At 31.1% G+C, this 14,603-nt stretch overlaps 1 protein-coding gene across 1 annotated transcript in view; it reads right to left on the bottom strand.

Annotated features, from left to right (window-relative positions):
- The window catches only part of LOC144355725 (dysferlin-like), a 190,764-nt gene extending 177,872 nt beyond the window's left edge, over positions 1-12,892 (bottom strand). Inside the window, exons 1-3 of the mRNA XM_085504822.1 lie at positions 12,578-12,892; positions 12,406-12,461; positions 11,940-12,031 (exon numbers count right to left, since the gene is read on the bottom strand). Of these exons, the coding sequence (XP_085360948.1) occupies positions 11,940-12,031; positions 12,406-12,461; positions 12,578-12,671 (242 nt within the window). The 5' untranslated portion in view covers positions 12,672-12,892. The remainder of the gene's footprint in view (positions 1-11,939; positions 12,032-12,405; positions 12,462-12,577) is intronic.
- Between the last annotated feature and the right edge of the window lie 1,711 nt (positions 12,893-14,603).

The raw sequence follows: 14,603 nt of genomic DNA, 5'->3' as shown, positions 1-14,603 counted from the left end.
TTTTTTTTTTTTTACAATTAACATTATCAACAAAAACAGTGTTAACACACTTATGATGTACCGGTAGGTCCTTATCCTTACTGAATATCTAGATGTCACAGCTGGCATCACAACAACTCCATAAAGCAGGTGTCATTTAGTTATTTTTAGCTTGAGTTTGTCTGATTTATGAATATTAAAAAGACATTTATTGCAACTAACAAAATAGTAGCTTTTGTATAAGCTTTCTAAAGAGATTATTTGATAACAATAAATCTAAAACACATCCACAAAAAACATTTAAACGGCGAAATCAACAACACCCTCACACCCCCATACATACAAAATGTTATGGTTTTTCACCAGAGAATGCAAATTTCTAAGGTAACAGCAGAACTATTGTCAACAAGTGATGTTTGATAGTGCCAAAACATAAATAAATGAAAAAGAAGACAAGTACTTCATTTTGGGTGAAATCTACTTATCATTGCATTGAAATGATGATGGGAACAGGAGCTTAATTCACATCAGGTTCAGTCATGTTGATCCCAGTGATGTCCCACAAAATCAGGAATCATTTTTAAATGAACTGTCAAAACTAGGCTAAGTCAAAGAAGCGATAGACAGAGAATAAGGTTGGGCAGTCAGGGACTGCTGACGATAATTTATTTCATAAACCGGCGCTTGGTTGGCACATGCGCAGAAGCCACCATATGAAAAACCCCATATGGAAGGATACATCCCTGTGAGGTAATAAAGTACCTAAAAAAAACTATAAACTACAAAGCTCAAAATCTGTAACTACAAACTAAATCTATAAAAACTACAAGCATAAAAATAAACAACAAGCAGCCTGTCGGCTGAGATAGCTCCGCTGTTAGCAATGCACATGGCAATTAAAGAACAGAAGATATCATTAGAAAATGAACAAATCTGAGAGAGGTCCACATGTAGTACCTATATGTATAATATATCAAAGCAATTGGACTTGCGGTTTTCAACAAGAAGTCGAAAATATCACTTTTTACCAAAAATTACAAAAATATTCATCAAAATTAGAGAATTAAAGATATCATCATGAAATGAACAAATCTGAGAGAGGTCCACATGTAGTACCTATATATGTAATATCAAAGCAATTGGACTTGCGGTTTTCAACAAGAAGTCGAAAATATCACTTTTTACCAAAAATTACAAAAATATTCACCGAAATTAGAGAATTAAAGATATCATTACAAAATGAACAAATCTGAGAGAGGTCCACATGTAGTACCTATATATGTAATATCAAAGCAATTGCACTTGCGGTTTTCAACAAGAAGTCGAAAATATCACTTTTTACCAAAAATTACAAAAATATTCACCAAAATTAGAGAATTGAAGATATCATTACAAAATGAACAAATCTGAGAGAGGTCCACATGTAGTACCTATATATGTAATATCAAAGCAATTGGACTTGCGGTTTTCAACAAGAGGTCGAAAATATCACTTTTTACCAAAAATTACAAAAATATTCACCAAAATTAGAGAATTGAAGATATCATTACAAAATGAACAAATCTGAGAGAGGTCGACATGTAGTACCTATATATGTAAATATCAAAGCAATTGGACTTGCGGTTTTCAACAAGAAGTCGAAAATATCACTTTTTACCAAAAATGACAAAAATATTCACCAAAATTAGAGAATTAAAGATATCATTACAAAATGAACAAATCTGAGAGAGGTCGACATGTAGTACCTATATATGTAAATATCAAAGCAATTGGACTTGCGGTTTTCAACAAGAAGTCGAAAATATCACTTTTTACTAAAAATGACAAAAATATTCACCAAAATTAGAGAATTGAAGATATCATCATGAAATGAACAAATCTGAGAGAGGTCTACCCAAGGTACATATACACCAAGTATCAAAGCATTCAGGCTTGTAGTTTTCAAGAAGAAGTCGAAAAAGTAAAACATTGACACGGACGACGACGACGGACGACGACGACGGACAATCACTCATATGATAAGCTCCGCTCGACAAAGTCGACAGCGGAGCTAAAAAGGGAGGGTGGGTTGGGGAAACAACGCCTGCCGTGCGTGTCGAGCCAGCTAGCCAATACCCTCAATCTGTAATTCCGCAATATATAGTGCTAAGGTGTTAGCCATGCTAGCTAAGATAATCACACTGAGGATGATCTTTTCCTGTCTTGGCATTGGCTTGAGATTGTCTATACCAATAAACAAGCTGGTTGCTATACAGCTGGTAGTGAGGGGAAAGATTAAATTGCTTAATCTGCCACTAAAGGTTACGTAACAAAAGATGACACATTTAAAACTGTATTGAACATAAATAAATAACCCCACATTGTCTGGTCTATAAAATGTAACTAGCCTACATATATACATGTATCTTGTATTCAACTAGAATAATCTTGTCTATTTAGTCTACATATACAGTGTATTCTAGAATAATCTTGTCTATTTAGTCTACAAATACAGTGTATTCTAGAATAATCTTGTCTATTTAGACTACATATACAGTGTATTCTAGAATAATCTTGTCTATTTAGTCTACATATACAGTGTATTCTAGAATTATCTTGTCTATTTAGTCTACATATACAGTGTATTCTAGAATAATCTTGTCTATTTAGTCTACATATACAGTGTATTCTAGAATAATCTTGTCTATTTAGTCTACATATACAGTGTATTCTAGAATAATCTTGTCTATTTAGTCTACACATACAGTGTATTCTAGAATTATCTTGTCTATTTAGTCTACATATACAGTGTATTCTAGAATAATCTTGTCTATTTAGTCTACATATACAGTGTATTCTAGAATAATCTTGTCTATTTAGTCTACATATACAGTGTATTCTAGAATTATCTTGTCTATTTAGTCTACATATACAGTGTATTCTTAAATAATCTTGTCTATTTAGTCTACATATACAGTGTATTCTAGAATAATCTTGTCTATTTAGTCTACATATACAGTGTATTCTAGAATAATCTTGTCTATTTAGTCTACATATACAGTGTATTATAGAATAATCTTGTCTATTTAGTCTACACATACAGTGTATTCTAGAATAATCTTGTTTATTTAGTCTACATATACAGTGTATTCTAGAATAGTCTTGTCTATTTAGTCTACATATACAGTGTATTCGAGAATTATCTTGTCTATTTAGTCTACATATACAGTGTATTCTAGAATAATCTTGTCTATTTAGTCTACATATACAGTGTATTCTAGAATTATCTTGTCTATTTAGTCTACATATACAGTGTATTCTAGAATTATCTTGTCTATTTAGTCTACATATACAGTGTATTCTAGAATAATCTTGTCTATTTAGTCTACATATACAGTGTATTCTAGAATAATCTTGTCTATTTAGTCTACACATACAGTGTATTCTAGAATTATCTTGTCTATTTAGTCTACATATACAGTGTATTCTAGAATAATCTTGTCTATTTAGTCTACATATACAGTGTATTCTAGAATAATCTTGTCTATTTAGTCTACATATACAGTGTATTCTAGAATTATCTTGTCTATTTAGTCTACATATACAGTGTATTCTAGAATAATCTTGTCTATTTAGTCTACATATACAGTGTATTCTAGAATAATCTTGTCTATTTAGTCTACATATACAGTGTATTCTAGAATAATCTTGTCTATTTAGTCTACATATACAGTGTATTATAGAATAATCTTGTCTATTTAGTCTACATATACAGTGTATTCTAGAATAATCTTGTCTATTTAGTCTACATATACAGTGTATTCTAGAATAATCTTGTCTATTTAGTCTACATATACAGTGTATTCTAGAATAATCTTGTCTATTTAGTCTACATATACAGTGTATTCTAGAATAATCTTGTCTATTTAGTCTACATATACAGTGTATTCTAGAATTATCTTGTCTATTTAGTCTACATATACAGTGTATTCTAGAATAATCTTGTCTATCTAATGTACCGTACATACATGTATATTCTACTGGAATTATCTTGTCACTGGAATTATTCTCGTTAAAAATTCAATGTGAGAAACTAATAAAGATCAATGCAAAACATTATTCTGGCAATCATACTGAATGCAATGTCAATCATAAGAAGACAAGGATATTATTTTAAAAAGGTCTCTAGAGAAGCAGCCATGTTGGTTAGATTCATTCAAACTTGTTTTTATGAAAATTAAATTTGAAGAAGCGAATATTGCTAGTAATATTAATTTTGAATGTGTTATAACCAGAAATGAAGTAAGACATGTAAAAATAACTAATTGCTGGTTCTGAAACACTTGTAAAAGCAAATATACAACAGAAAATTAATAAACAATAAAAAAATAATTAATAAAAAACTGGAGAGAATATTGATTAGGAAAAGCCATTTAAACATAAAGCCATGCAATGTAGAACTAAGTTCCTCCATCAAGCATTAAGAATCGGTCTAGATAAGTTAAGAGCAGAGAATTATGCAAATACTGACGTGGCACTTGACTTCACAAGATTCTACTAAAGTAAAATGACAGGCACCTAATGAAGGAGGAATACAGAATCACAAGATGTCTCCAGGGAAGTAGCATGATAATGTATGTAGTCATGTGACATACTGTCAGTATTTAATTAACAGTGAACTTTAAATGAAACTATAAATTGCTGTCTACAAATCAATTACAAACTATGTTATCATGGCTCAAAATAACATATAAATCACCAGTCACATACACACTGTAAGTAAGCAAATGTTACAAATGTATATCTCATAAAAAAGTATAATTTTAATGTTGAAATGTGAAATCTATAAATGCAATTATTAACTTACATGTAGTATTGATAAAACCTATACATTAAATTAAGATTACCAAGACAATTTCAGGAAAGTTGCAACAATCTCTTCCTCAGAGTTTTCTTGGTTGTCTGAACCTAAAAGCTTTGCAACCTGATATATCAATGTAGCAGTTGACACTAGTTACCTTAGTAAACACTGAATATTACCTTACCTACAATGTGATACTGATGTAACACACTGGTTAGCTTAGTAAACACTGAATATTACCTTACCTACAATGTGATACTGATGTAACACACTGGTTAGCTTAGTAAACACTGAATATTAATGGTACATGTACCTGCAATATGCTACTATATAGAATAGAATAAAATAAATCCTGTGTTTCTGATAACCTTACCTACAAATATTTTACAGGAAATCAAAGAGTTTATTTTATGCAAATGTGGTAAAAATTATTTAGTCATGTTCATTCCACCAATGTTGTATTTTTTTACTTCATTTACTTTTTCTACAGAGTGAATAACTATCACTAACATGTAGTTCTATAAAAGAAATGTACAATTTGTTGTTAAACCATGATCATTTTTTTAACAATTACCAACAATTGAGTACAGCTCATTGAAGAAAAGTAAATATAAAAAATAGAAAATATAAATTTAATTAAACAAAATACAATTTTTTTTTTTAGTCTGATAATGGAAAGAACAAATTGTTTTATAGGTCTAAAAAAATGTTAATAAACAGCAAATTACTTGAAGACTAAGTTACACATCTTAAATTGTTTTATAAGCTTTCATGTTTTATTAATACCTCTAAGGACTATACTTAGTTTGTAATGACTTCCTGTAGACAGTTTTTATTTAAGAAACTGCATTCATTTACATCACACTCTTTGACAAGCCTACACATAAATGCCAACACAATGTTCCATATTCTCTTCATTACAATAACAGCATACTATTATACAGTAATTCCTCTATTTGAAATGCAAGTAAATCAGCACATAAACAAAATAGACATAAAATAACATATGGATATTTATCACATGTATACTATATATACTATAGTCCATTCATTAAAACAAAATGGTCTCTGGTCAGCCATTCTGAATCCGATCTGAGAAAATAAAATGACGTGCATCAGGAACCATTATGTCTAATGTATGTACCAAGTTTGAACAAAATCCACCCATAAATGCCAGAAACGCTTGATATTTGATGATTTTTAGCACAAAAATGGCCACCATTCAACCATTTTTAATAGGATCATCAAACTAATATATCTTTATATATATGACATGATCTATAATGAATATTCAAAATTTGAACATAATCAGTCAAAGCAAGTCAGAGATATGGCACTAGAATCACATTCATTAAAACAAAATGGCTGCCAGGCCGCTATTCGGCCATCTTAAATCAGATCGTGAAACAATTTGATGTGCATATCATGTATGTGTGAAGTTTGATTGTGATTGGTCCAGGCATGTATAAGACACAGGTCCGGACAGAAACACAGACGCACAGAGGTCAAAACATAAGTCCTTGTTATAGGACTGCGTTCGAGCATGGACTAATAACATAGGAAAATATACTATAGGAAACAGTAGGCAATAACATAGACACATATACTATAGGAAACCATAAGCAATAACATAATGTACATATACTGTGAAATACTTTATTTTAGCTGGATTTAATTTTCGCTGAAAAGTCTTTTGGGGCGTTTTATATGGAATTTTTTTTACTGATTTTTGATGAGTTGAATGTGAAATATAGGAAAAGAAGTATATTCGCTGGTTTTTATTTTCACGGAATCATTAATTCCTTCAGTGAAAATAGCGAAAATAAATTCCAAGCGAAAATAAAGTATTCAATAACATAGGCACATATACTATAGGAATCAGTAGTGATAACATAGGCACATGTACTATAGGAATCAGTAGGCAATAACATAGACACATATACTATAGGAAACCATAAGCAATAACATAGGAACATATACTATAGGAAACAGTAGGCAATAACATAGGCACATATACTATAGGAATCAGTAGTGATAACATAGGCACATATACTATAGGAAACAGTAGCGATAACATAGGCACATATACTATAGGAAATAGTAGCGATAACATAGACACATATACTTATAGGAAACCATAAGCAATAACATAGACACATATACTATAGGAATCAGTAAGCAATAACATAGACACATATACTATAGGAATCAGTAGGCAATAACATAGGAACATATACTATAGGAAACCATAAGCAATAACATAGGAACATATACTATAGGAAACCATAAGCAATAACATAGGCACATTTACTATAGGAATCAGTAGGCAATAACATAGACACATATACTATAGGAATCAGTATGCAATAACATAGACACATATACTATAGGAAACCATAAGCAATAACATAGGCACATTTACTATAGGAATCAGTAGGCAATAACATAGACACATATACTATAGGAATCAGTAGGCAATAACATAGACACATATACTATAGGAAACCATAAGCAATAACATAGGAACATATACTATAGGAAACAGTAGGCAATAACATAGACACATATACTATAGGTCACCATAAGCAATAACATAATGTACATATACTGTGAAATACTTTATTTTAGCTGGATTTAATTTTCGCTGAAAAGTCTTTTTGGGCGTTTTATATGGAATTTTTTTTACTGATTTTTGATGAGTTGAATGTGAAATATAGGAAAAGAAGTATATTCGCTGGTTTTTATTTTCACGGAATCATTAATTCCTTCAGTGAAAATAGCGAAAATAAATTCCAAGCGAAAATAAAGTATTCAATAACATAGGCACATATACTATAGGAATCAGTAGGCAATAACATACATATACTATAGGAAACCATAAGCAATAACATAGGCACATATACTATAGGAAACAGTAGGCAATAACATAGGCACATATACTATAGGAATCAGTAGGCAATAACATAGGCACATTTACTATAGGAAACAGTAGTGATAACATAGACACATATACTATAGGAAACAGTAGCGATAACATAGACACATATACATGTACTATAGGAAACAGTAGTGATAACATAGACACATATACTATAGGAAACAGTAGCGATAACATAGACACATTCTAAAACTTTTCAAGCCTTAAAAATGACAAAGCTGAGTTAATAATTTAAGACTTCCTGGGAAATACTAAGTAGGCGCTAAAGTAGTTAAAATGGATTATCTTCACTGGAGATGAGAGAAAACTAATTTCCTCTGTGGTTTTAAGCACAGTAGATACAATTGTCTATTTACATAAGAACAGTCAAGCCGTTGATGAAACAGAGGAAGGTATTCTATCTATTAAATGAGACCTAAAATAAGGTTTGCTTTTTTATATAGGCTTGTGACAGGCAGAAGTCTGGCTGAATTCAATCCCTGGTCTATTGTTCTTTTACAGTCCCATCAAGAAACCTCAAATAATCTTGTTACATATTGTTAATACATTGACAGACTATTATACTGAACAACATCCAGAATTATTTCAGAAAAGCAGTGTGCAGACAAATTCCCATTTGTAATGAATTATAAATTATACCGGTACAAATAATTTGACCAGAGAAAAACAATCTTCAATTCACTACTGAAAAAAACTGTCACATACATTCATTTTGTAAACAAAAATTCAGCCCAAATTTTGGTTAAATGTACCGAACGTTTTAGATTTTTATCTGACAAACCCAATGTGTATATTTCCATATGGCAAAGGTTATTAAATGTCATATGTCTATGTCAATGAGGTAAAAATAAATAAACGATTTTCAAAATTATTCTGGACACTATGAAACATTTAATTGACCTAAATTTTGACTGAATTCACATATGATAAACCCTTTGGACCCCATTAAATCCACATTTTTATGCACTTTTCTGTAATTTCTCAATTAACTTTGGACCTAATTTTCCATAACTGTAGGTAGGGTCTTGATTATAAATAACTTTTAAAATAAGGAAAAATTTTATGTATGTATTTTGTAACAAAAGTTGACTTTAAACGTTTCAGTTAAGGTAAAATGTTACACAAATGTAAAAATATTGTTATTTTCTTTGTTTTTACATATTTGATAAATTATTTTACAAGAATGATTTAAAAATATGAGAAAATATAAATTGATAAAATACAGTAAATATAGCAGGTTTCATCTGTTTTAGAGCAGTTTACCATTGTTTTCTACCTCAGAATTTGGCTTGTAGATGTATTAAAAAAAATATAAACAGTGTCCTACTTGTTGATGTCTAGAAGTAATACAAAATTAACAATATTTCCTGAGGGTTTTCATCTTGGTCTATGGAAACGGCTGCTAAAATGGCATTTCAATGTATATTTTACATTTATTTATATGTATATTTTACATGTATATTTTACATTTTTTTTTCATAAAAAGAGTGACAGTGAACGTACAAATGTACACACTGACTAAATACTGACTGACTAACACTAAAACAATTAACTGCAGACAAATTTCAGCACAAAATATTTTCACTGCTATATGTGTACACATGTGAAAAATTCCTGAGTAACATTTTACCTCAAGTTTATACCAGTAATAGAGTAATACTACAAATACCAAGCATATAATGTGATAACCCAGGGTAATATCCTCTAATATAAAACAAAAAACACTTTATATTTATACATATTGCTTCAAAATACACACAGTTTAACGATACTGCCATAGCAATGCTACTGTGTATTTAACAGCTGTAAATATTTTGTAAAACATTAACAGTAAATTAAACAAATATAAAAATATTAAACAAACGTTGATCAATATTTCCATTTATTTATTATATTGAAAATATATTTTGTTTAATGTCACCGACATTCACAATAAATAAAACATGCCTATAGACAAATGTTAATAAAACAAATGGGATTATTCCCACATGGGAATTATTATCAAAGACTGAGTTCTTTGCAAACATTAATCGTCTTCAGTTAAATATTCTAATACACGAGTACATATTAATAATTTATAACACAGGAAATAGATTAATGACTATGTAATAGACACATCATCCATAGTTCATGAATAAACATGAGCTAATTATGTGTAATATTCCTATACTGAATGGAAGAAGGTGATAATGTGTCCAGGATGTTGTACAATTTACATAGTTCAAACAATGTGCATCTCATATGTGATTGACATGTTGGATCCACATGCAGTGACAGGCTAACAAAATGTTGGGTAGGCAAGTAAGGTTTTCATTATATTTATTTATTATTTAAGTAATTGATGATTGGTCAATCGGTAAAAGTATCTGAAAGTTAGACCAGAGATGAAAATCCAAATAATCACAAATCATGAAGGAAATTAATGAATAAAATGTTACAGTACAATACTACATTTTATTGATAACTTTGCAGGTTTACCAGGTTTTAATTCAGCCAATTTACCTCTCAGCAAAAAGTAAAACCCTTCCAAGAAATTGAGTATAATATAGCTGTTAGAAGAAATAAGCTAAATACTCATATTAAGAAATGGAGGAATTGTCCAGGTTGCTTCATAATTTGTGGATTTTATTTTGCATAAATTTATTGTACAAAGCAGGAACATGAGATGTGTATTTTTCTTTACAAAGATCCAAATAGAATTTTTGTCTAAATACAAAAAAAAAAAAAAGTAAAACCCTAATTAAGCCATATACAGTATAAATATATGTCCCAAATATCTTCAAGATTTATTGTTATTATTTGAATTAATGAATACCTCATTATTTAAATTTCTAGTAAAGTTGTAACATTTAGAATGTACATTTACTATCCCCATCTGATGCAATTACATAAGAGGTTGTTAACTTTTAATAATTAACAAAAGTCTGACATTTGTATTGTTAATTACAGAAAATGAATTTGTGAATTAAACACTAATAAGCAAAATATTGTTGGTGTTTATTAGTAGTAATTCTTGACTAATGGTATTTTATATTTATTCAGATGGGAATGTTCGATTCAGTCTATCCTGATATCACCATTGAAAGAAGGATGTATATCTTTATAGAATATATCAGGTATCAAACACAAAGTTATTTAGTAATATCAATATTGCAGAAGAATTAAAAAAAGTGATGTTCAGATATTCAAATATGAGTTCAAAAGAAGATATAATAATAAGCCAAGCTGGTGAATACGAAATATTTGAGATCAGAAATAGCAGTGACCAACATTTTACTTTAGTATTATATGTATATGTATTGTATATCATACTGTAGAATACTTTATTTTCGCTTGGAATTTCTTTTCGCTATTTTCGCTGAACGGATGATTCCGTGAAAATAAAATCCAGCGAATATACTTTTTTTCCTATATTTCACATTAAACTCATCAAAAATCAGTGAAAATAAATTCCATACAAAACGCTCAAAAAGTCTTTTCAGCGAAAATTAATTCCAGCGAAAATAAAGTATTCCACAGTAACAAATATTTTATTAGTGGAAACTATTTATTTAGGATGTAATACATTTATTATTATTATCACCACTTTTCATGGTATCACTTTCTTAGCACATCTAAAATCTACAACAATACACGATTTGAAGCCTGTAACCTACTATCACTGCTAATGAATAGCAGATGCTATGCACACATGTCAAAATTCAAAATATTGAAATACTTGAAAATCTAAAATATTTAAAAAATTGCTTTTTAGATCCTAGAAATTGATTTCAACAAAATGTATTAGTTAGGTCAGTGGTGTTGTCATGGCAATAGATAGTTTATAGGTAATACATAATGCCAACGGCTATTTAGGTTAAAAACCTTAAATAATTTAAAATACACAACTTTGCTAACCATATAAATGTACTGGAATAATCAACTCATAGTTGACTGACTTCACAAATGAGTAGGCATACAATTATATTAATTGTATTCCATATTAATATTCCATATGGGAGAATCTAACTCCTCTGTGATTAATTGCCTGTAAAACATAAACATGCTATTAAAACCCCACCCACTATCACAACATACCATCCCATGTCATTGCCATTATTATGAGGCGAGAGCACTGCCGTGATAATATAACGGCAGTCACAAAAAAATATTACCGACAAATGAACTGAAAATATATCCAACCTGTTTCTTCCGACTCTTTCCCAGTCTTTAACGTAAACCTCGATCTCATCGTGGCTTTCCAGTGGTTTTCCGCCTAAATCCCATTCAAATTTCTATATACGAAATAAAACAGAAACTTTATCATCCATGCACGAATTAACACTTGTTATACCAGCTTCCAAACGAAGCGACTGATTGCTCAAATTCAAGCAAATGTGCTATTGTTAATATCCAATCGTGATCTTGGAAGAAGCAACTTAATTTATATTTTCCTCGCCACGGAGCTAGGTCCTTGTCAGTGGTGGATCCAGTCATAAGACAACTTACGCGGTAGTCGGCTTCGACAGGAAGTCGAAATAAAGTGAAACTTCTCTAGATATTTCGGACTGAGGAGATACTTTGATCCACCCACCCCTGGATATTCCCAATAAAAGTCGGGTTACAAGTGACAATTGTACATCAACAATAATAACAATTGCTAACGTACCTGGTTCCACACCGGGTTCAATTCCTCTTTGATTACCTCTGTTCTCTTTTTTGAACCTATGGTTATAAAGACACGGAAATAACAGTGATATGTTAGAATAAATTGAAAAGTATGTCTGTCCATGTCAAACTCAGCACCAAGAAGGCATGAAAACAAACTGTCATGCTCTTACCTTGGAAGACGATCGTTGCCTGTGGATCTATTTTTCCAAACTTCTCGATGTTTGGCAGATTGGTAGCATTTGTTACCGTTACTTGAAGAGCCATGTTCACCTACTTTATCCCAACTCTATATGCCATACCACAGTCTCTGGCAAGCGTAAAGAATGCAAGTGCCAGCCTGTTGAAGTTCAAACCACGTAGCGATACTACAACTCTCGGGTGTGGGACGCATCAAACAAATTAGCATATCAAACGGATTATTCCATTCAGTGTGAAGGGTGCCAAAGTGTGAACGAACGTAACCTGTTCCACATTGACGGGTGTGCCACGAATGCCTTATTTGATGGGGGCGCTATTGTCACAGGAATTTTCCAACATCATAGATGCTCTTCGATATCTTCCAAAACAAGCCCACAAATGAGGCTGGGCGGGCGGTTGTGTGATGAGACTGACTACACACAGTGTACACATGGAAACAATTCAAATTAGAAAGCTAAATTAAAATTTTTGAACCTAAATCAGCCCATCACCCCCCCCCCCCAATTTGGAGTAAGTTTATTTCTGAGGTTAGGGATTGGTCAGTTACTTCGGCCTAGGGGGGGTTGGTGGATCAGTAGGGGGGTTACCCAGTTTTTGGTTGTGCGAATAGGGGGGTCACCCTGTTTTTGATATCATGTTTTCCACAATTCACACACGCGCTCATGCATATATTTTATAAAATGTTATTTCAGAACAAACGATAAAAAAGTTAATCGTACAAATGTGTTCTTAATAATAACTATTACCTATATTGCCTATAAATTTGTTGATGCAAAAAATGTTATAGGCTAAATATTTTGAGGTTAAAGTTGCCAAATAACTAACAGATTATGCAATGCGGCTAGAACCCCAATTATACACTTAAGTTTTAAACACATCCCAAGTCCATGTGCTGCTGATATCAGATTATTTTATTTAAAGTCTGAAGTCACCATCGTATATGATATTTACTGGATTTATCCAATTATAACAGGAGACGGAAAGACAACACAGCATTTAATACAAAGAGCAGTGACAGTTTTTGTTCAGCAAATCAAAACAGTTAAATTTGTGAAAATGCTGATATATAAATGATGAAAAAATAAATAAATATTTTTTTTGTTTTTTTAACTTTTAAATATGCATATTTTGCTCTGTAAAATACCAAAATCCAACACAAATTTAAGCAAAAATCAAAGTTTCCTTTGTTTTCATAAGCACAGATTGTGTTTTGGATGTAAAGCTTTCCTGGTCTATAAGATATGAAAGATATTTTAAATCCAGCTTAGTTTTCAAAGAGTTCAAACCGCCTAGATTCAAATCCTCTTTTCTTATCTTATAAGGGCGTTTATCAAGTGAGTACTCCACAGCTTTGTTTTTATTTACTATCTTTAGCAGCATAGATTTCCCTACTTCCTGCAGCCGTTTCTGTAGTCATTTTTTGGCTTTAAGATTCCCCTCCCCTCCTAAGGTCTATTAAATGCAAACGCTAAAAATTATGTCAAAATTATGGCAAACCATGATATTTTCAATGCACATATAATACATTTTGTAATCATGTCAGAGCCAAAACTGTTAATGTTTCTTTGTTTTTTTTAGGGGGGGGTCAGCATGTTTTAAGTTTTAAAATACAATGTGGGGGGGTCACCCACTTTTTTTTATTTGATAGGGGGTGGGTCAACAGAGATTTACAGCTGGCAAAATGGAATCTGCCGACCCCCCTAGGCCGAAGTAACTGACCAATCCCTTAACCCAGCAAATACAAAAAAAACGATATCACTAAACTAGTTATTTGGTACAACAGGCACATTATTTCGGCGGGAAATCACTTTTCAGCTTTATAATAATGAAATGAGTGGAAACATCTCAAAACGAAAAGAGATACCAGAATATTTTATTTTATGTTGGTTTGGGTTAATGAAAAGTTACCTAATTTGGACACAACTAAATATAGTAAAGAAATTGTCTAAAAGTCCAAAAAGCTAGATACCTCGATCTAAAAAAGAATACACGACTAGT

Source organism: Saccoglossus kowalevskii, chromosome 10, assembly GCF_978046115.1.
Source record: "Saccoglossus kowalevskii chromosome 10, keSacKowa6.1, whole genome shotgun sequence".
NCBI lineage: Eukaryota > Metazoa > Hemichordata > Enteropneusta > Harrimaniidae > Saccoglossus > Saccoglossus kowalevskii.
This window is presented reverse-complemented; position numbering and strand designations above follow the sequence as displayed.